Source organism: Numida meleagris, chromosome 4, assembly GCF_002078875.1.
Source record: "Numida meleagris isolate 19003 breed g44 Domestic line chromosome 4, NumMel1.0, whole genome shotgun sequence".
NCBI classification, from domain to species: Eukaryota; Metazoa; Chordata; class Aves; order Galliformes; family Numididae; genus Numida; species Numida meleagris.
The window spans coordinates 1,304,461-1,326,638 of record NC_034412.1 but is presented as its reverse complement, the minus strand read 5'-3'; the positions used below and the strand labels follow the sequence as shown (position 1 = coordinate 1,326,638).

The following is a 22,178-nucleotide window of genomic DNA, read 5'->3' as shown; positions in this document are numbered from 1 at the left end:
TAATGCTCCATTCATTCTAACTATTTGCATTACATGTAAGGATTACAGGGGGAGCCACAGGACTATCATTTGGAGAAACAATTGCTTCGGAGTGCACTGCTGTGGGCTTTTTGTTTTGCTTTTTAAAACCTACAAAAAAAAAACCAGCATGGAGTAACTGGGTTTGGACACTGGCTGCAGCACAGCTTAAACTTTCCAGACTGGAGACATATCTTCTCTTTGTAGTACTCTTAAAAACCACACTGAAGCAAGCAATGGCTTGCCCACGCTCTCAGTCTGCGCTGTCTGCAGCTGCGTGCCCTTATCCAAATGTTTTAGGGATTGCTCTGTTACAGATGGCTTTGAGAGAGGAGTTCACTGAAATGAGATGAGAAAGTTATAAAAGCATTTACTGCTCTCTGAAACGGAGCCACTATCAGCAAGTTCCTTTGCATAAAGGAAAACACAAAGGCAGGCATGAGCTGAGTTTTTAATGCGGTGCGTAAGGGTTGGTTGGAGCTGTAATGAATATCTGACAGCTGGGTTGAATCTCACAGCGTGTTTCTGTTGATATTAGCAGCAGGGAGGTCCCCTAGGTTTGCAAACAGCACTATATCATATTATTAAAATCTGTTTTTCATTGTCACCTACACAACTTCCTCAGTGTGCTGTCATGCCCTGATATTTACAATGGAACAAATGAAACCTTTCTTCTGCCGGAATTAAAGCCTTTTCTTATCTCAGTATTTTATCTTTGTTATAGGAAAAAAAATATCCCATTCTTCAGAATTTTTAGATCTTTTTGAACACTCATCGGAGGGCTGAGCCTTATCTTCCCATTCTTTCTGCACGCAGTCCTAGCGTGTAACTTGGAGGCAGAATTTGGCTCCTGCTCGTTATCTCTCATCCAAAATGTAATGAGGCATTATGTTGATTTAAACATGCTGCTGCCTAAAGATCTATTCATTTTGAGGGCTTTTCTCATCGAAACGCAAGTTTTGGTCATACAGCAGTTGCCACAACAAGCTGCCTCACTGCCAGGAGTTGCTGCAGCCCATCCTTATGCTGGGGCCGGTGGAAAGGGGCTGTAGTAGTCTCTGTAGTCCTTGTAGCCACTTAAACTGGCCTTGAGCAGCAAGCTGTGGCCTTAATTAGGGTCAGTCCTGCTCTGCTGAGGCTAATGGCCAGGGCAGATCCCACTTGCAGAGGCAGAGTTGGCTATATGTACAGCAGAGTTGCTTTTTTCTTGGGTTTAAATATATATATTTTTTCAACACTACTCCAGAATGAGCATGTGTTCAGTCTGGACTACCCTTGTTGTTTTGTTGCTTCCTGGAACATCTGGGGCCCAGCGGTTGCCTGTGATTTCAGATGCTAATTAAATATAATCATATTGCGGGATTCTTTTCAGAAACACTGCATTCTGGTTTCAAAGAGATGCTCAAAAGTGAGGGAAGATGAGAGAAAAGCACTGATTAAGGAGGTTTCAGAAAGGATGTTGGTCCTCAATTGCACATAAACAAATATGTCCTACTTGCTTCAGGGGCGGTTATGTACAGGAACTTAACGGGCACTAGATGTGTACAGTCTGTGCATACAATTACACACATAACTGCAGAAAATCCTTCCCCACTCTAATCCCCAAACCCAGGTGTATGTGCAGGTAGCCCTCTGATTGCTGAAGCTTGGTGTTGCTTTCATAAAATCATTAAGGTTGGAAAAGACCTCCAAGATCATCCAGGATCATCCAGTCCAACTGTCCATCTGACACCAGTATTTCCCCACCAAACCATGTCCCTCAGTATGACATCTACACATTTCTTGAGCACCCCCAAGGGATGGTGACCCCACCACTCCCTGGGCAGCCCGTGCCAGCACCAGACTGTTCTTCAGGAGAAGAAATTTTTCCTAATATCCAACCTGACCCTCCCCTGGTGCAACTTGAGGCCATTCCCTCTCATCTTAGCGGTAATTGCATGGGAGAAGAGGCTGACCCCCACCACTGTGAGGGCAGAAGATAGCTTTCTTCAGTGCCACGTGTAAGAACAATTTTCACTGACCCTGGTGTTCAGAGAAATCGGCCGGAATTTAAGAAAGGAAGTCTTAATTATCAAAGGAAAATTGATGGTTACCCTGTGAGCAAGCCTACCAGTGCACCTGCTCATGTGTACTCTTCCTCATTTGACAGGTATGCCTTGGATTTCACAGTACATCAGTTATTTCTCGCCTCTCCCCTGCCCTTCCAAAAAGATCTTTTCTGTTCTCACATGCTTCACAAGCATGTCACAGGACTGCTGCAGTTTGAACAGAGTGAGGTGACTGGTGCTGTAGGGCTGTGGGCTGCCACCACACGTGGCTGCCATATTCATGCCTTGCTGCAAGTTCCTAAAAACACAACAGACGAGAAGCTCAGAAAGGAATGCACTGCTGGGCCAAACACAAGGGAGACCTGCACTCCTGTGTGTTTATCCCCCATGGTGATGCCCTATTTTGCAGTGAATGCAGCTCGGACCTGGCCAACTGGGGAAAACTGACCTCCAGGGTTGGAGAGCTGGGACAGGGTAGGGGAGGACGCAGGGCAGAGGAAAGGAAGCTGAGCTCTGAGCAGCAGGCACACGCTGCCTGCACGCTGCCGGGCTGGGCTCTGCTGGCACAGTGAGCAGCATGAGTGTGATCACACTGGGAGGAACTGCTCCCAGGGGTTTGCTGTGCATTGGGGTGAAAGTGGCCTGCTCTGTTTGGACGGTGGGTATGGCTTCTGCTGTCTTCTCTGATGGCACTGAACACAAAAAGCGTTGGGCAAAATGTTGCAGCAGTTGACGTGTAAGGAGTGTACTAAACATCATGTTTTCTCCTCTTCTTGCAAAATACAGAAATGCGTGTACGCACGTCTCCTGCTGCAGCAGTTTCAGATTTCCTTCCTTGCTGTTTCTTTGAAGCCCGCTGTCAGTGCTGTCACCAAAGCATAAGCTTTCTTGACCCATTGTTTTGCTTTTTCTGTGCCCCCCTCGTTGTTCTGATTTTTATTTTTCAATCCCGGTCAGCAGGAGACGTCTTATTTCATTTCAGCCGCTTATTTTTCAGAGCTTCTTCATGTTTTTACAGAATTACAACCGCCCTCCGGTGATGGCCTTGGCTGTCCCAGTGGCGGTGAAATTCCTTCAGATGGGCAATAAGGAGCTGTGCAGGAACATGTCGAGTTACCTCTCCCTGGCTGCCATTGCTGAAGCAGAGCTGCTGGCTGATCACGCAGATGCCATTGTCAAAAGTGTCCTTCAAGGTATGAGCACGGACCACCGAGCCCGCCCTGTGACATGCGTGTATGAAACACACAGACATGCATATACTTGTGATTAAGTATATCAGACGCAATCTAAATTAACAGAATGTACGAAGGAACGCCTCTCAAGAGTGGGTGAATTTAATGAACCTTGTGGACTACGGAAGATTCATTGTAGGCTGGGTGACCCACAGGGCAGGAAATCTATCTGTAGCTGTTAGTGCATTGTACTAATGGACTGCAAATAACGAGCCGTGATAGGAGGCTGCAGTTAGTGGGCTCTTATCCTTTCTGTTAGTGTCATTGGCAATACTCCAAAACAGAAATGAGGATGAAATGGATCCCACCCTGTGTCAGATGTCAGATATAAAGGCTTTGTGGTGATGCCGCAGTGTTGCCTACATCAGTAGCTTCAGATGGTTCTGCTGCTAAGCTCTTTAAATTTTACTTCTGTGGTTTAAAAAGAAGCCAAAAATATTCAGAGCTCTAAAAAAGGAATTCCAATTTGGCTAACGTTGTCAATTCCACAGAATTTCACAGCTGTGATACATTGCTGCTGCAGTGGTAAAGTCGCTGTTTGTTTTTTCAAGCACAGGTAATAGCAGTAAGAGCCAACAGCTGTCTAATTATTCCAGGAATATTGTTGTGAAAATGTTAAGCCCTCAAATTAATTTTGTGCATTATAACAGCAACAACAAAAAGCGTAGTTATTTTTTATGATTATTATTGGGAGGGATACCCTGAGCTAGGAAGTAATTTAGTGCTTAAGACGCTACAAATTTGTCTGATTTGGTTAAGGACAAATGTGATTAATAATGATGAGCTGTGGGATAATAGGAATTGACTAGTCCAAGAACAGGATATCCCTGTGGCTTTGTGAGTCGGTAGTGATCATTCTTTTAGGACTTGTGGCATTAGTATTTGTGTGTTTACGTGGTGTGTTACCACCGGGTAGGAATAGAAACATGGAGTGTGACAAGTTTTATGGTATAGTCATAAATTTAGGAGCAGAGTGACAAACACCCACAGCTGACAGCCTCGCTCTGGCTGTGCCTGCTGGTCTTGCTGTGTGTATGATATTCCACCAGCAGATGTTGCTGTGTGCATCAGAGAGGGAAGCTGCGGGTTGCAGGAGGGCACTCTGCCTTGGCAGCGCTCTGTTTTGCACTCTGCCCCATCTCCTGGGGGGTGGATCTGGTAACGCTCCCAAAACGCTCTCCCAAATACTACTTCTTTTGTGTTTTCCAAGCAAGCGAAGGGACTGTTAGAGACAGATACAGCTCAGCTGGGGTGGGAAGGAAGGGATGGGTGCTGATGGAGGTGACTGCTGGCACGGGGCGAGGGGCTGCCGGCCGGTGGGGAAGCGGTGCTGGTCCACAGAGGCTGCAGAGCAAGAGAGTTTGGAAAGCGTTCCAGCTGAGTCAGTGGGAATGATGGGACTGGGCTGTGTTTGGTAATTGGCCAAACTGGTGCGGAGATAGCAAAAGGCTTCCTAAAAGCCAAAGCATCCCAGGTATGAGGAACGGCAAGAAAAGCAGCCAGGAACCACTTGTGGTAATCCGTGAGGATTTTGCTTGTTCTGCTGCATCTCAGGGACATTTGTTTTCACTTAATGGAGGGCAGCGTATGGAAGGAGGGTTTGAGAGTGATTCTGTGCTTGCACAATGTTGGGAACTTGAGTGCTCCTCTGAAGACACATTTCCTGGCTGCCAGTAGATGAACAGAGGTAACCTTTCTCTGTCCCATAATTCAGGTTATTTGCAGACATTATTTTGTAAGGACTTTCTGTTTCTGAGAATTCAGATACTTTTTTTTATTGCAGTGGAAATTGCAGCACTCTGAGCACTTATTTTTGCCTTAAATGTACAGCATCGCTGGAATGTTGAAGCAGAGCACGTAGCTTTAGCCACAAAGCACAACCCCCCCAGTGGAATAGCGAAGTGGAAATGCCATTGTCATCACTTTTATTCCTTACTGCTTCCGTGTCATGGAAGGAAGGGTTTGCTTTCAGCCCTCCCAGGGCTCTCCATCTGTATCAGGCTTGATATTTGTTTCTTCTCTATTAGCAATTCAAACGGAGTTTTAAATCAAAAACGTGGAAAAAAATCCAGTTTTCTATTTATTCAGAGTTTCCATTGAGGAAAGCCACGGGAAGCCTTAGTTTAGTAAAGTATCTTTATTTACAAAACAACTTTACAAAAATAATTTCAATAAAATTACGACAAAGTCAATTTACAATATAATACAGCCGCGCTTTCTCGAGACGTAACATCAGATTATGATGGTGGGTATTACTCCTATACGCTGGGTCAATCCGTGGCATTAGAAATGCTTTAAACAAGAAGCTAGATCTATTGTAGCCTACAAATTACTAACAACACTTAATAAACAACGTGCTTCTTGGCTGATGGGCTTCTCCTGTGCAGCTCAACCAGCAGCCGAGTAGCAGTGGCCAGGGAAGGCTGGGAGATGCACAGCTCCTGCTTGGGGTGGGCAGGAGCCCGGGGCAGCTCTGCAGTGCCCGCAGTGGCACTCGGCTTTCAGCATAAGTTAAGAGATGGTTGTTGTCTGACCTCGGGAATGGCTTATCCCATGTCAAGTCTGGCTGTAGCATTTTCAGTGTTTGGCCAAAACAGCAGGCGGTGATCAAATCCCACCCCCGCGGCATCTCACTGCGTAAATTTGTGGTGCTAATCTGCCCTGGGAGCTGGAGAGACGCAGGCTCCTTCAGCTCCATTCTTTGTGCATATGCTGGTGTTCTGCTCTTAACGAAATGTGCTCTGCTTCAGAAACTGCTTGACCAGGGTTTAGGAAACATACTGGGCTCCTCCGTACGGCAGAACCTCCGTGACCCCCCACCCCACGATGTTGCCTCGCGAGCTGCATGCGTCCTCTCCGCCCTGCACTGCTATCTCCTCGGCGCTGAGCACTCTGTCCCACAGGTTCAACCCCGTTAATTTTCCCGAGAAGGCCAAAGCTTCATCAAACCCTCCTCCAACGCAGCAGCCGTTCTTCTCTTGGCCGATCTGCAGAATTCCTCCGTCGGGAACGACGTGAGTGTCAGCAATGCCCACGGTGGTGGCCGTGAGCGCTCCGTCCGCCCACAGCGACGCGGTGCCGTTGTCCGAGCTCCAGGTGCCACAGAGATGGATCCACTTCCCAGGAACCACCACGTTCCTGGCAGCCAGCTTGTGCTGGGCGCTGCCTACGGCGAGCACTGCGGACTGCCGGCTCAGGTACAGCTGAATCTCATAGGGATTGAATTTCGTTCCGTAGGAGAGGACGATGGTTTTGTCCAAAACCTCTGTCGCTTTGACCCAGACACAAACGGTGAAGGAGGAGAGGGTCATGGCAGCGGTCGGATGAACGCTCCCGAAGATCTTTCTGGAACGCATCGGGAACAGAATCGCTGTTTCGCAGCCTGAAAATGTTAATTAGATTACATCAGCACAAGTTGTTGGTACATGCCCAGGTAGGACCCTTGGCTCACGCTCACTTTGGGCTTTTCAGAGGGCTGTGAGCTCGGCTCATCCCGCAGGATGGAGGAACCCACCTGCAGCACGCTTTGAAGAAGCTGTCAGATCCGATGGATGAATTTGCTTTGCAGTTTTTATGGCAATGAGCCTAGGGGCAAGTCACGCTGCTTGAACAAGGCGCAGCTTTCCCTTCTCGACAAAAGCATGTTCCTGCCCTGTACACATCATACTTTGGTATAGCTGCCTGTCCTGGTGCAGGATGGCTGGCATTCCCTCTGCACCAGGGAACCCTGTGGTCTGCATGGGTCACCCAGAGAGATGGGCACTTCGCGTTGGGCAGTTCTGTCTGGTGTTGAGAGGTGAATGGAGCATCAGCTCTGTCTCATGGAGGTTGTTTTTAGCCTCCATGCCCTCTTCATAATGCAGTGGGAACAACAGTGTTGTGGAAAGCAGATGGGTTTGCTGCTCTATCCCTCCGGAAGCCTGAGATACTGTGGCATTCCTGGGATAGCAGCATGGAGCTGCTGCAGCAGGCAGTGAGACAGAGCTGCTGGATCTCTGTGTGAGGAGCAGCTGCAGAGCATCCTGCAGGGCTGGATGTCACTGACAGCTTCTGAGCAGCAGGGCTGGGCACATCCATTCTGTGCAACGCAATTTACTGGTGCAGGAGCCTACCTGGAGCCAAACTGGGAGCAGGGAGTACTGGCAGAAGCATACTGAGCTGTGGGTCTCCTAGAAGGACTCCCTTTTGTGACCCTGTCTGTAAGGGCCATCAGGAACTGTGCACTGGCTAAGTGCTGAGAATATAAACATTTGTAAGGCAGATCCTCTCCCATCACCAACTGATCATATGTTGAAATAGGAACTAGATTATTAAAGCTGCTCTCAGGAATTCATGAAGCTTAGAGAAGTACCGGATGATTACTAAGCATGAAATATCCTTATTGTCCTATGTGCTGTTCCCTGGTCCTCATATAGAAGTGGATGTTCTAAGTTACATAGGGAAAAAGCAGCCCCCTCCTGCAATTATGCCGGCTCGTTTCCTCTTCAGCTAGAGCATCTGGAAGGTCTAAATGTGTGGAAACTTCTGCTTTAGTGAATGAAGGCCTCTCTGTGTCCTCCAGGACTGTGCTGCTGTGTTATTTCAGCCCGCTTCTTTCAAACCTGGGGCAGATTTTGTGATGTGGCAAGACTTCTTTCCCATGAGGGTGACGGAGCCCTGGACAGGCAGCCCATAGAGGTGGTGGGATCTCCAGAGGCAGAGATGTTCCAAACCCACCTGGACGCTTCCCTGCATAACATCCTGCAGGAGACCTGCTCTGGGGCAGCTGGGAGCTGCAGAGGTCCCTTCCAACCCGTATGGTATGGTTCTGGGATTCTCTCTTTTGGGAGAGTTGAGAGGCAGCAAGCAACTGCTGGGGATGCTCCTTAAGAAGCTGCGAAGGAACATTTTTGCGAAGCAGCTTTTAATTAGCAAGCTTTCTGGCTTCGTTATCAAGGGCTAAACAAAATTAAATCCAGCCTCGCTGAAGAACAAAAAGTGTGATTAGGAAATCCCTCAAGAGATGTCTGGCAGCGGTTCAAGATGTGAGAAACTAAAGTCGGTTGCTAAAAATTCCCTTGAAAAAGAAATTCCAGGGAGAGAGACGCTGGGATTACTTAAAACGTGTATTTTAAAGTAAAAAGTAAGAACGCTTTCTATAAAATTGTGCTGCAACCAGTGGAAATACTCTGAATTTCCAGTGGCGAGGCTGAGGTCTCTAATGCTGATCAAGATTTGACTCTCCTGCAGCGCACAGTAACTGGTGCAAGGCTGGCTGTGCCACGGGGGGAGATAAGGAATGATCTCATGCCTTTTGGAAGGCAAGATCCATGTGCTTGGGATGGGGAAAGGGATGTGCTGGAAGGTCTGCTCCCAGGACACGCGGTTTACTAAAAATGCTGCAGCAGATAAAGGGATAAAAGCAATGCATTCATAAGGGTGAATTCACGTTCCCCATTAAAATACAGCTTTGTGCCCTTGCTCAGCTGTGTGAGAGCTGGTGGCATTGCTGAGCAGTCACTGACAATGCTGGTGTGACCACATTCCTCCTTCCCGTTGGCACATGTGCAGGACCATGCAAGTGCAGGTTTGTGGGGTTTCCTTATTTTTTTTTTTTTTATCTCCAGGAACTTTTATTTGTGGAAAAATGCAGTCATTAAAGACGTGGCAGCATTCAGAAAATATGCAGCCGTAGTCACCTGGCTGGCAGAGCTGCACAGACCCCCAGTTCTGCTGTGCACGCAGCAGTGTGTGCTTTCCTCAGCTTGGGCTCTGCTCTGCCATACCCTGTTCTGTCGCTGCTGCTGGGCGTCTTGTTACAGAGCACAGGGGGACCCCAAGGAAATCTGTGCAAAATCTGCAAGTGTGCCCATCATTCTATGGGCACCTCGCTTGCTCACTGATGTTTCAGAAAGAAAAAAGTGAATGTAGCCATGGCAGGGTGTCAGCAGCTGGTCCATGCCCTGCTGCATTGTCCTGTGAGCTGGGGAGGAGGGGGAGGAAGGAGCAGGAACGTGATCGAGGGGGACAGGAGAGCTCAATGAGCACATGGAGGAGTTACCAGCCAGGGAGGATAGCTTTGCTATGCTTGAAATACGTTTGCTGCTCTTTGGCAGCCATTTGGATCTGTGAGAGCTGCTGGAGGTGGGCTGGTGGCTGGGTGGCTGCTTTGCCCTGCGTGAGGGCTTTGATTAAATCTTTCTTTGATCCCACTTTTGGGAAGCTCAGAGCTGCTTTTTCAAGAACGCCTACTGAATTGCTCCCCTGTATCTACAGCCTGCTTAGGGCCTCCGGGCTGCTCATAAGGCTGCTTTGGAGCCCTACGAGGAGGAAAGTGTTCACAGGACCCTGAAGAGCCAACTGGGAAATGCCCCGCGCTGCACTCACCTGCTGGCAGTAGGTGCTGGGTGGCCCACTTCTGTGATGCCTTCAGCTCGGCTCTGGTCTGCTGGAGCTCCTTCCATAAGGTGTTCAAGAGGAGGCTGTCCTCTCTGCTGGGGCCGAGCTTGTCCCGCTGGAGCTGGAAAGCTGTTTCTTGGGCCTCCCCCTCAGCCCATCTCAGCCAGGAGTTCTCCAGCCGGCCCAGCCTGGCGGACACGTTGTGGCTCAGCAGCAGGACATGCTCCAGAACCTTGCCCTGCTGGGACTCGCAGAGCCTCTCGGCATCCTCAGGTTGGTCTCTGCTCCTTTGCAGTGCCTGCTGCAGCTGGGCCAAGGCATGGGAGGTGACCTGCTGCACCGCCGAGCTGAAGGTGCCGGCAAGGCCAGCGGTGAGCTGGCTCAGCTCCGCTCTGAGCGCCTGCACGTCCGCCTTCAGCCCGTCCTCCAGCGCCTGCAGCATCATGTTCTCCTTCATCTGCGAGTTCTCCAGCATGATGAAGAGCTTGTCCCACTCCGTGTGCTCCCGCTGGCAGTCACACGAGGCAGCTGGAAGGCAAGGCACAGATATAGATTTAAACAGAAGGGGTGTTTCCCAAAATCTGCCTCTGTGCAAGGCTTCAGCCTGCCCCGCATTTATTTCTGTGTCAAAGCAGAAGGCAAAGCAGTGTTCAGTACAGCAGCTCTAAAACCAAGTGGCACCCGCCGCCTGCTGCAGGAAAGCAGAAAAATGGTGCACAGCAAACTCTGCAGCACGCCATCCAAGCACCGGAGCATTGCCGTCTGCAATAACCTACTGCTACAAGCGCACGGTTCCTCTTAAAATAATGCTTGTGGTTGTTACAAGAGCTAAGCAACAAAGAATGCAGTGCTGCGCTTAACAGGAACGTAGACGATATCTACTCACATTCCTCAGTGCCCAGAACCGGACCTTCGATTTCATTGTCCAGATTCACATACATGAGATCGTAGTCGTCGTCTTCATCCAGCACAGAAGCAGAAGCCCTGAAAACACAGAACAGCGTGAGCAGAGTAAGCACTCCTCGAGGCAGCATTCTGCAGCTGCTCCCTGCGAATAGCTGGGCCGGGCCGGAGTGGGACCGCAGCGGGGACGGGACTGTGAGGAGCCAGGGGCAGCCCCCTAATAAATGCTCCGAGTGTCTCAGCTTGAATGAATGAGCTCTGCGAGTGCCAGCGCTGTAATAGGAGCACTTCTGGTTGTTGGTTTTGGCAGCCAGGAGCAAGGGGCGTGCAGCTTGCTCAATGTCAGCCCCCAGGTCTGCGAGAAAAGGGGGGGGGACGGGGAGAGCTGCTCTGTACGCTGCCGCTTCCCCCAGAGCAGAGTGCCAGAAATGCACAGCGCCGTGGGGTGGGAGCGGGGAGAGGGGATTGCTGCCTGAGCTGCATCGCTTGGGCTGTTCCGTGTTCTTTGTGCAAACTCTGTCTGCAGTTGGTATGTGCTGCGGCTCCGGAGGGGGCTGGCAGGAAAACACGTCTACCTGGAGCTGGTTTGGGTGTGCGTGTCTGGTTTAACCTCCATACTGTGGCTTTCGGGGCTGTTTTGTTGAACAACTTCTGCTATGCTAGTGGTTTGAGCTGCGAAGGAGAACTTGTGAAATAAAGGCAGCTTGTTGGGTTTTTACTTCTCCAGCCCGAATTGCCAATAGCAACTTTGTAGCCAGGCGGGTAATGTATTCTGTCTAGTTTCTTCTTTGGGGAGCCTACAGCTGCAGGATTGGAGTTGTGTCTGTTAATGTGGAGAAAAACAAAAGGAGAGACTCTTGGGTTAGGTGTTAATCTAGTGCCAAATCCTACTGTTTTTGGTGTTGATCGCTTTTAAGTGCTGGAGATCTTATCAGTTTAATGGGCCTTCGGTTATTCCAGAATTGAGATTAAGGGTAACACACTGACGGTACAAGTTACATATTGGCCACAAAGTATTCAGAGAACAGGATACAAAAGTAAACAGAACTGCGTCTCATTTGCAATCCGTGTTCCCTTTCTGGTTAGAATCTTCAGGAGGGGCCAGTGCTTCCTGTAGTGCTTGCTTGCCCTGCTCCAGTACCACAGGTGGTGGCATGAGAGTGGGACATGTGGCTGCAGAAGGGGTAGCAGAGGTGCTCATGGCCTCAGCCATTGCCCCTTGAGTTTGAAAGTCTGGAACTAAATGATCTTTGAGGTCCTTTCCAACCCAAGCCATTTTGTGATTCTAAGACCACTTGCTGCTGTACAGCTCTGCCCACACCATATCCACAGAGCGCTATGGGGCTCATCCTCCTACAGGCTCTGTGCTGCAGGGCTGGGCTATGGATGGGGCAGAGCAGAGGCAGCGCACAGAGCCTTTCATAGAATCATTATGGATGGAAAAAACCTCTGAGATCCCCAGCCCCAGCACACCCCACCGTGCCCACTGCCCACATCCCTCAGTGCCACATCCCCACGGTTCTGAGCACCCCCAGGGACGGTGACCCCAGCACTCCCTGGGTAGCAGTGCCAGCGCATCACTGCTCTTTTGGAGAAGAAATCTTTCCTAACATCCAATCTTTGTAGCTTTTTGTACGTGCAGATAGATCAGCTGTGTGCGTACAACGTGGTCCTGGGCTGTGTTCTGTCATTGGTGCTTCTGCCCCACCTGACTGGCAGCCAGCAGGGCTCAGCCATCAGATGTCCCCAACTGTACATTGGTTTGTGCTGGAATTGCATAACTCCCAGTGTGTGGTCTGCCTGGAACGCCTGTGAAAGTCTAATCTGGAAAGCATTGGGGATAATGGTGGTAGGGGAGGAAGAGGGAGAGAAGATAATTGAGGAACTGAGTATCGCATTTTTCCATTCTCAGACAGCAAATGTACGTCTCAGGCTCTTTGTTTAGGCTGAGCCAGATGAGGCAGGATGGAATGGAAGGAGTTGCTTGGGACTGGGCAGGGTGTCACCTCCGATGGCTGAGCTCTGAGGAGGCAGAGGGTTGGTGGGTGAGTCACGTGGAAGCTGGGAAGGGATGGCAGCTGGTGGGGCGTGCTGGAGCTGACAGGCAACACACAAACACGAAAATGTGGGGGACAGGGTCGTGCTTCGTGACCCTTCTGAAGTTGTACAAAGAACAGGCACAAACTGTGGTTTCTGCTTGGGTTGTTTACAGGTTTGTATATACAGGTTATCCAATTAAAAAGAATTCCATGTCAGTGAGGTCACTGAAATACCGCTCCAAAGCGATGGGGTTGCCTGCAGTCTGCCCTTGCCTTTCGTTCATCCTGGTTAATGACTGCAAACCCAGTAACATTTGTTGAATAGTGACTGGACAAGCTACCCAGTTTGCTTTGGTACCAAGTATTCTAGCACAAGTGGCTGCAATCCACCACGCTGTGTCATGCCAAATTACGTTTCCCCTCTGGTACATCCGATAGTTAAATTGGTGTTTTTCTCAGGTTGAAGAGTTAGCCTGAGTTTCCAGATGTCTTCCTACCCACGATGTCCCATCACAGGCAGTAGCACGTCTGAGATGCTGCTTCTTGTTCTTCTCTGTTGAATTTCCCTACATGCTTCTATAGCTAAGAACTTTCCCTGTCTAGGAATGAGGGAATTTTGTCTTTTGCTGGAATGTGACTGGTGCTTAAGGCATCTGTTCTACATGGACAGAAACCTTCCAGTGGAAACTAAACATGTGCAAGTGCCAAGAAGGCTTAATTCTGCAAACACAAAATTATCCAGAGAAGAAAATAATTTTCAGTGCATTTGATTACAAAATTGCTCAATTTCGGACTCATATGAGAATCTAGAAAACCTGAATTCCAACTTTGGTGCTTTGCTGGTTACTTTTGGTTAGTTTGGGTTACTTTTTCTGGTTAGTTAAAAAAGAAAAGACAGCACAACAAATCCATGTCGAATATACGAGTTAAAGAGGCACTTTCGAAGGGACCTCTGTGACTTAGGAGCACTGATCCCATGGTAAGTCAGTGCCACTTGTGCCCCTTAATTATTGTGCAGCCCCACTTGGAGTGTCGGGGAGAGATGGGCACAAAGGTATGGGGAGAGCGGCCAGAACGGAGCTGCTCGCTGACCTGCTGGGGTAACCACCAGCAAATCTCCTTCATTTGCAGCTGGCTTTGTGCTTCATTCGTGGAACAGAACAGGACAGGAATCCCCCACAGCCCTGGGGACAGAGCTGGGCTGGTCCTTGCCGTTAGCACCACAGTGTTGTATGCAGGGCTCAGGGAGAAGCCAGCAGCTCTAGGAGCAGAACAAATGCTTTGGGCTTGGGTGCAGGTAGAGGCTGAGCAGTGCAGAGGCTCTCACAGGGCTGAGGACCCCTGAAAGGCTCTGCCTGGACATTTTCAGAGCCTGCAGTTAATTGCATTTCAGTTACTTGGCTCAGAGGTGGTGTTGCAAGGCAGTGCCTTGGGTTGCTCTCTGTGTATCTGGCACGAGTGTGGTGTGGTCAAGTCTGACGCATAGGTCCTCTTTCTGCCACCTGGGAACTGACCTGCTTCTCTTGCAAAATTACAGGGCTTGGGTTTAAGTGGGAGAAAAAGCAGCAGGCCAGAGTGCTAGTTCCTATTGGAAAGCAAATTCAAGGAGACCTTAAGGACTCGCAAGCGTGTACAAAAAGAAGCCATGCTACATTGCAATAGGCAGATGTTTTCCATATGTTGTTCGAGTGAGACTTAAATATATTGAGGCAGGCATGTACAGCGATGTGAAGTTATATATTATGGTATGAACCCGGGCTTCAAACTGAATTATGCGCAGACATCTTAAGAAAATGTGTGAGAGAGGGTTTTGCATATCTGCATCTGTCTGCAGTTGACTTTCTCTGGCTCCTTTCTATTCCTGGAAATGGCATCCTTAACTATTTATGTTCAAATTTACTGTCATGCACATTTAGCTCTCTTAATAACCAATTATTCCTTCAATATGCTGCTTATTTAATTTGAAAGTCTGAATCTCAGCGAAGGAGAAATAAAGCTTGTATGTGTTTTCTGGCCTTTTTTTTTTTAAAGTGATTTAAATCACAAGTGTTGAGTGTAGGGCTCAGTGGAGTATGATCCAAATCTGAAAGCTTGTAAGCAGCCCTCTCACGGCATTGTGCTGGGAATGAAAACTGTAATGAATAGGAAATATCTTTATATGCATACGTTGTTCTCCCTGCTGTGACTCACTCTATCTGGGCCATGTTCTGGGCCCGTTGGCCCGGTCCACAATTCCCTACAGTGAATTCCACACCTCCTCAGTTTTGCGCCGATGACTCTTCAAAGCTGCTGTCTGCAGGTGGATGCCGATGGGCTGGGCTGCTCCCCAGCTGCATGGCACTGCCGTGCGGTAACGCACCACGCTCTCCTCTGCTCTGTTGGCAGGGAACTCGCTGCTGCTGCGCGTCCTGCCCGCCCTGTACGAGAAGCAGCCGCGGCCGATGGCACGCCGCCTGCCCGAGCTGCTGGCGCTGATGGGCCACCTGCAGCCAGCCGAGCAGCACCACCTCCTGCGCCTGCTCCAGCTCGTGGCACGGAGGAAAGAGCTCGGGGTAAGGCTGCGCGTGGACGAGCTGCTCCGTGCTCCACCTCCTTTGGGGGGGTTTATTTCTTTCAGATGGCTTGGCTAGGTCCAGCTGCCGGTGGCTCTCGTGGTTGGAGTCCCACAGCATGCACAACGGTGCTTTCCTGTGATTTGCCTATGAGTTTCTTTAATTCCATTCTTTAATTCCATTCCAAATTCTCCATCCGATCATAAAGAGAAAGTAACCGTTGTGGGCCGGCAGTCGTTGTTGTTATAAACCAGGACTGTGTTCTACTTTTTTGGCTCTTCCTCTGTCACCTGAGTATTAATTCCCATCACTACATTCCTGTTAGAACTGTACGAATGTATCAAGGAAAACCAGAATAAGTTAGGAGCTGATTAAGAGCGAGCTGGAGATTAATTAAGGCAAAAAGTATGAAAACGTTCTGCTTACAGCTTTGAAAATAGCATGACATCGACAGCATCCAGCTCATTTGAATAAGACAAAGATTTGTAAGTTTATTAAATCTACAAAACCTTTGGAAAAGAAGACCCAGCAGTGGTTAATATCTTCCTCCAGACAGCCGAGGAAGCTTTATCATAATGCGCTGTCTCAGATGAAATAGAGCTGCCTTTGGAAGCAAGAGCCCAAAGAGCCCCACGTGGCCATGGTGGGGCTCCGCTGGAGCCAGCGTGTCTGAGGCCACTGTGTGCCACTGGCAGGTCCTGGCTGGGGCATAGGGGCTGCTGCCCCGCTGGAACGTTGGTGTCTGAGCCAAGGGAGCGCATGGAACCCACTCCCAGGCCCTGGGAAGTTGGTGGAAAGTCTCACCAGTCTGTTCTGAAATGTGCTCTATGTGCGTGCATCACTTTCCCTGACCCAGAGGTGTATTAGCACACATGTAGAGATCTGGTAGTATAGGTGCAAAAGAATCCTTTAGTAGATAGCTGAATGTGCTCCATCCTGCTTGTAAGACGTTTTAAGGTCTAGACCCTCAGCCTCTTGAAAATTGTGTTGTTACAAGGAATGCCAGCTTGCCCGCAGCATTTTCTGTGCAGCAAGGGGCTGCCCTTTAATTTTAGCTCCGTGCCCACTATTAACCTTGTCATGCTGTTTGGTTTCTGGAGGAAACGAAACATTTTTTACTAGTACTTTAATTTACTGTATCGTTAGGGATGACTAAGACCTATGCTGTTTTAATCCTTTGAGTATAGAACAGGCCTAAAGCAAGGGAAATGTTTGGTGAGGGGGTTGAGGGTTTTTTTTTTTTTGCCTTTTTTTTTAACAGATGAGTATTTTCTTACTTTATATGCATAACTGTAATATTTCAAGGCTACAGCTTACCCTTATTCCATATGTTGAGCTGAACTTCTGTTGACCCCAGCAAATAGCTATGTGCGGAGGTCAGCGAGGGTGAAAAGCTGTTTTACTGAATCAAAGTCTGACGTTCTGTTTCTAACCCTCCAGTGTACAGTATCTCTTTTGGTTGTGTGTATTCACCATTCACAAATATATTCACCGTTTTCTTCTTTTTTTTGTTTAAATAGGTGCTGAAAGAGTGTATTCCGTGTCTATTGGGACACTTAAGAGACCCCAACCACAGTGACATTATCCTGAACATACTGATAGAAGTATCTGGCTATGACCCAACAGCCTTGGCTGCTTTTCTTCCAGAGCTAAAAGAAATTGGTGAGAGTTTCCCACATTTGATTGGGCAAACGGCAAAGATCTTTGGAGCTGTTGGACACGTTGATGAGGTGAGCTGGAAAACTAAAGGAACGGGCTGGTTGGTTCAGTGTGTGTTTTCTTGTTCATTTGCTGCTTTTGTTAAACTTCGTACTAAATATTCTGGAGTAACCAGAGCACCCTACCAGAAATATCTCCACGGTTTGTAAGAGGACGGGATGTCTAAACTGTAATACCATTATGGCTAGGAGAGCAAGGAGCTCTCCTAATTAACTGTGCATCCATTCTCTGTGTGAATACTTTCTATTGTCTTTTATGGAATGGCTAAAGCTCCTGTTTGATAAATGCACACAATTGTCATTATCCCAGCGGCTTAGCTCAGTTACACTGCAGTATCTACAGTAAGAGAAATGAAAGGCAAAGAAATATGTTGCAACTCCTTGGTATGATATTGAATTTTAAATGCATATAGCCTTCAGGAACATTGTAATCATGCGCTGATATACGAACTTCCTAATATCCTAATATCATGTAATCCAGCTATTTTGGATTTGTAGCCAGAGTTAATTGAATACTTCTGACAAATGTCTTTATAATGAAAGTGCCCAGCGGCAGTGCTGGGCTTAACCTCATCACAGGAACATCTTCATGTTAACTGGGTTTGGGGTCTGACCTCGTGGGAACACTGTGCTGTAAAATGACGCGCAGTGGCAAACTCCTAAAAGCTGTTTTGTGACCCTTGGGACAGAGTAATGAATTTGCAGTGGACTTCTTGCTTCTGCCATAAGTGTGCAGTGTGGACGTGGAAGTGATGTCCACCTGAGCCAAGTGATGCAAACAGGCTCGGAGCGTGGTCAGCACTGCTGGGCAGCCCGGGCCCAGAGACCAAACTCCTGGGTGTCCCAAAGGCACCACGCTGTCCTGGCTCATGTATGACATACCCGGCTTATAATGAGATTTGGGGTTTCATTCCCAGTTACAAGTTTACTGTCTTTCACTGCTAGTAATAGATGTTCTCCTCCTGCCTCAAATCACAGTCCTATGAAGGCAAAACTAATGCTCTGAAATCAGAGAGGTCTGGCTAAATAAGTCAGTCTTTTATGGCCGTGATAAAACTTGGCTATGCAGGCAGAGAATGAGTGGTATGTAGTAAATCAGACCATTTGTGGAGTGTGACACTGATGCTTGCCACGCAGTGACCTGGATAATTAATTTCAGCAGAGCTGAATCCCGCTGTCCCCCTGGACTTTGTGATCCTTGCACCAAATCAACAGGAGTTTATCTCCATATAGGCTGGAGGACACAGTCCTGTGTGTATAGACTGGGCCCAGTCACTGTCTTCAAGGTTTTAAAGACTCCCCTCGGAGGTGGGGTCCTGCCTGGGGGCTTGTTATTATCATATCAGGGTTATTGAGTCGTTGCTGGGTAAAGCTTCGTCTGAGCCAGACCTCTGGTTGTCCTTCCTCCTTCCTTTGGCTCTGCCACGGGCAGCTTGGGAGGGAGTGGGGCAGAAAAATGGTATTGTTCTGCTCTGTAGGGGAAAACTCTCCACGTACTTCTGCCCTCAGGATGGTGGTTCTGCTTACTGCTGATGAGGTGCAGATACCAATGTGATCTTGGTGATGATAGTGGTCATCAGAGGATCTCCAGAGAAGATAATACAGGTGGTGTCTCTGTGTTCTTCAGAACATTTCGTGCTAAAGATGTCTCTTTCAGCTGATAAAGAACAGAATTAAATACGCATCCGAGCTCACTTCTCTCTTTGGTTTTCCCCTGCTGCAGTAAGGCTGCTTAGAAGGTGTCTGGTTGCTGGATGCAGTGTGGGAAGAGCCCATACTTGCTATTTCAACTGATCCTGAGCTTTGTATTCATCTAATAGGAAATTTGTCTTGTAGGAATTAAAAACACTCTTTTCCTTTTGTGGATTTTGCCCCCACTCATTGTAAGCAAAGGGAGAGGTGTCTCTGGGCACTGCTGTGCAGATTGGGCACCTTGAAAGAAGGGGAAAAAGCACTGATTTCACTGCTCTATTGGGCATTGCTCACTGCAGCACAGGCACTCAGCCTGCAACAAGATAAGCAGAAGCACGTCTGGCGTCACGAGAGCTGGACCGGCCTTAAAGGTTCAGCTGATAAAAATGAGCGCACCACAAGAAAGTATTGAAGTTCTACTCTGACTTAAGCGGAACTGCTGGGTTCCAGGCATCACTGCTGCCAGCTAGCTTGCGTAGGTTGGGTCCAACGGGGTCTGTGAGCAGTGGAGTGGGCCCGGATGGCCATCTCCTACACCAGACACCATGGCAATGCCTTTTGGAACACCTCTGCTGCTCCCCTCATCCTGCCCCAGTGATGGGGTTACAGACGTGAGCCCCCACCAGCAGCCCCTTCCCAGCCAAGCAAAGCGAGTGAGAAATGAAACGATATTGGTAGGGCTGGAGTTTTATTTGTTGATATTTGATTTCACGGGGAGGTTCACTTGGCGAAAAGAAGTGGCAAGGATTGAGGGCTGGCCCTTTATGATACGGGCTGCAAACACGAGCAGAGGGTCCAGCACGTGAAGCTGAAATCAGTCCTGGCTCCTTGGCCCTACATTTGTGCAAAGCAAAACCCCACCTCGGGGCACAGGTCAGCTGGGTATTTCAGCTTCATTCTTCCAATCAGTGTTTGTTTTGAACCGGCTGGAAACCGGAGTTCCTTCTGCCATCCCTGTGATCTCTTTGGTGGCCTCACGAGCCCTGTTTTCAGGTACAGCTTGGCCACACCTCGCCACATGGTTTGGATCCTCACCTCCTGGCAGACAGAGCGCCATGAAACGCGAGCGATGCCTGCGATAAAACACACGAAAACAGAAAACACCCACTGCAACAACAACAACAATGGGCTCTGTACGTCCAAACAGGCTTTCTGAATTCTTTTTTATTTTGGGGGGGGGGGGGGATAAAATATTGCGGCGGAGATAATAACGGCTTTCATGTCGAGCTGTTTTGCCGTGGCTCTGTTTTGTTTAACAGTTACCCATGACATGACTGGAGGAGTTTATTGTTCTTTCAGCTCGCTCCAGGCGAGCAGCAGCATTGCAGCGGGCTGGAGGCGCTCCAGCTGGATCAAAGCAACGCGACAACGGTCAGAACTTCTCTTCCAGTTACGTCTGCTGCGCCGTTTGTTTAGGAAACAGAAATGTGTTTTAAATGTTAATTGAGCCCGTGTTTATCTCTTGCAGGGGGGGAATGTCTTCCAAATAAGCTAGGGAATATTTACCCGAAAGCCAGCCTCCTTCAAGCCATTGAGAAAATGGCTCTGCCGCAGCGCTCAGCCCACCCCATGGTGCCTGCACTGGTTCTGCGTGGGGATGAAGGGCAGCAGCTCCTCTAGTTGCTGCACTGCTCCTCTGTGCCGTGACACGGGGTAGCTGCTCTCCCTTTGTTTGGGACCAGTTGACTTTTTCTCACAACGTGTCTCACTTGCAGCGCTCGGGCGACATCCTGCCAAAGCCTCCCGTGTGCTTTTATGGCCCTGCTGTACTTGGAACCCAACCTTCAGCAGTGCTTTCTCTCCTGTTACACGATCCCAGAAGAATGCGACGTTTCTTCTGAAATCCGAGGCAATAGTGCTCTTGCCCTGCAGCGTAGGGAGGCTGCATGTGACGTGCTGCTTCCACCCCTTAGCTGCTAATGCTTGGGAAGAAGATGAGAATGCTTTATTTTCCCGAAGTGCCTTTGCTTGCATTTTGGCACAGGTTCTAACAGCAAAGCTTCTCCCAGATTCTGTAAGGATCTGCTGGGTTGGACGGGGTTTGCCCTGGGCCCATGCCCTGCTGTCCCACTGGATCCAATACGAGCTGCTGAGCTACTGGCTTCACTCTCTGCTGCTGCTTCTGCCACTCAGGTGCTCTCAGGACTGTGGCACCCAATATGCTTAGGACAATTATAATAAAACACAGAAACCCCCACGCATCTCTTTACCTTCAGGGTTTGTATTTTAGTATGAGAACTTGCACGTGTGCGTACAGAAATAGTTGGAAATGGATTTGTGTGCACTTGCCAAGCAGAGATAAGGTATCTTTGTTAGAAAATGTCTGTGCTTTTTTAGATTAGGATCTGAAGCAGCACCTTTCATCCTAATTGGCAGGGATGTGATCTTGTGGATAAATTGCCTGGCAGAGCTTTGGCTACAGAGGGCATATCAGATTGCAGTGTGTGGCATGACTGGTAGGGCCGCCAGGCAGCAGCTTACAGCCGGTGCTGAGATCTTACGATGAAATCTCATTTTAAACTCCTCTTTGCTGCAGTGTTAGTCTCATCTGAGCGTTGCACTGCAGTGCAAGGAGAGCTGCTGCGGTGTACAGGGTGCTCACACCCCTCGCTGTCAGCCCCACACCTGGGGGAGCTGTGGTGGTCCCCAGGACTCTGCATCGCTGAGCCCTGCTGGGGCTGGGAGTGCTGCTGAAGGCTGGTCCTGGGGGCACTGCTATGTGCAGCAACACCCAGTGGATCCAGAAGGGAAGCTGTGATCAGGAAATATATTTGTGCTCTGGAAAAAGAGAGATTGGCCGCTGGTGGCATGCACGGAGCTGGCTGTAGCTGCCTGGTCTCTCTAGAGTGCCTGCAGCTGTGGAGGGGAATGCGGTGGCAACCTGGACACAAGCCCGCTCATGAAATGGGGCCACAAGACACAAAGATGGAACCAGCTACGAGCTGTGCAGCACAGCCCTTGGCACAGGGTCTGCTCCCCACTCAGCTGGGGGCACATGAGCACAGCGTGTGCCTGCCCTTGGCCTCGTGGGGTACCACCATTTCCCAATGACAATGCTTTCATCAGCAGCACGTACACAGCCTGCCTTGCATGAGCAAACATTGAATTTGTTTAGAGCTGTTTCTTTTTGTCTCCTTGTGTCATCCAGGAGCAAGCCAGGAGGTGCCTGATGTATTTGGTGAACCAGCTGGCCAACATGGAGCACTCTTTTCACCACACCCTTTTGCTGGAAATTAAGAGTCTCACCGACGCGTTCTCCGGCATCTTGGGCACCCAGAGCAGAGACATCTACCGCATGAGCAACAGCTTCACTGCCATAGCCAAGCTCCTGGTGCGACAGCTGGAGAGCAGCAGCGTGCCAGCAGCCAGGTAGAGCCGGTGGGTGTGACAGGGGGCTGTGCAAGGCACTGGGAGCTCCTGGGAGCTGCTATGTTGCTGTTTGCAGATTGATCTCAGTATCCTGGAACAGGTTGCCCAAGGAGGTTATGGATGCCGCATCCCTGGAGGCATTCAAGGCCAGGCTGGACGTGGCTCTGGGCAGCCTGGTCTAGTGGTTGGCGACCCTGCACACAGCAGGAGGGTTGGAACTAGGTGATCA

At 49.2% G+C, this 22,178-nt stretch overlaps 2 protein-coding genes across 12 annotated transcripts in view; one reads left to right on the top strand and one right to left on the bottom strand.

Annotated features, from left to right (window-relative positions):
- Window positions 1–22,178, top strand: part of VEPH1 (ventricular zone expressed PH domain containing 1) — a 64,494-nt gene that overhangs the window by 13,407 nt on the left and 28,909 nt on the right. For 6 of the 11 annotated variants that reach the window (XR_002438300.1, XM_021395789.1, XM_021395788.1 and 3 more), the window contains exons 5-8: window positions 3,085–3,259; window positions 15,004–15,170; window positions 16,691–16,900; window positions 21,729–21,949. Coding sequence is in view for 10 of the 11 variants with exons in the window: in XM_021395789.1 (XP_021251464.1) it covers window positions 3,085–3,259; window positions 15,004–15,170; window positions 16,691–16,900; window positions 21,729–21,949 (773 nt within the window). In the remaining variant the exon portion in view is untranslated. Of the gene's footprint in view, window positions 1–3,084; window positions 3,260–10,210; window positions 10,688–15,003; window positions 15,171–16,690; window positions 16,901–18,397; window positions 18,628–20,048; window positions 20,917–21,728; window positions 21,959–22,178 lie in introns of those variants that run through there. The other 5 variants (XM_021395795.1, XM_021395796.1, XM_021395797.1 and 2 more) reach the window with 4 other exon arrangements.
- PTX3 (pentraxin 3) lies at window positions 5,366–11,377 on the bottom strand. The gene is made up of 3 exons (XM_021395799.1): window positions 10,563–11,377; window positions 9,665–10,204; window positions 5,366–6,680 (listed from the first exon to the last, which is right to left on the bottom strand). The coding sequence occupies exons 1-3, from the start codon at window positions 10,708–10,710 to the stop codon at window positions 6,067–6,069; spliced, it is 1,302 nt and encodes a 433-aa protein (XP_021251474.1). The 5' UTR covers window positions 10,711–11,377; the 3' UTR covers window positions 5,366–6,066.

Bases quoted from the DNA above. Each gene is read 5' to 3' on its own strand.
- PTX3 (XM_021395799.1), bottom strand. From the start codon at position 10,710: ATGCTGCCTCGAGGAGTGCTTACTCTGCTCACGCTGTTCTGTGTTTTC. The intron at 10,205-10,562 runs GTGAGTAGATAT...CTTGCCTTCCAG, and splicing joins GGTTCTGGGCACTGAGGAAT to CTGCCTCGTGTGACTGCCAG. The intron at 6,681-9,664 runs GTGAGTGCAGCG...TAACATTTTCAG, and splicing joins CCAGCACCTACTGCCAGCAG to GCTGCGAAACAGCGATTCTG.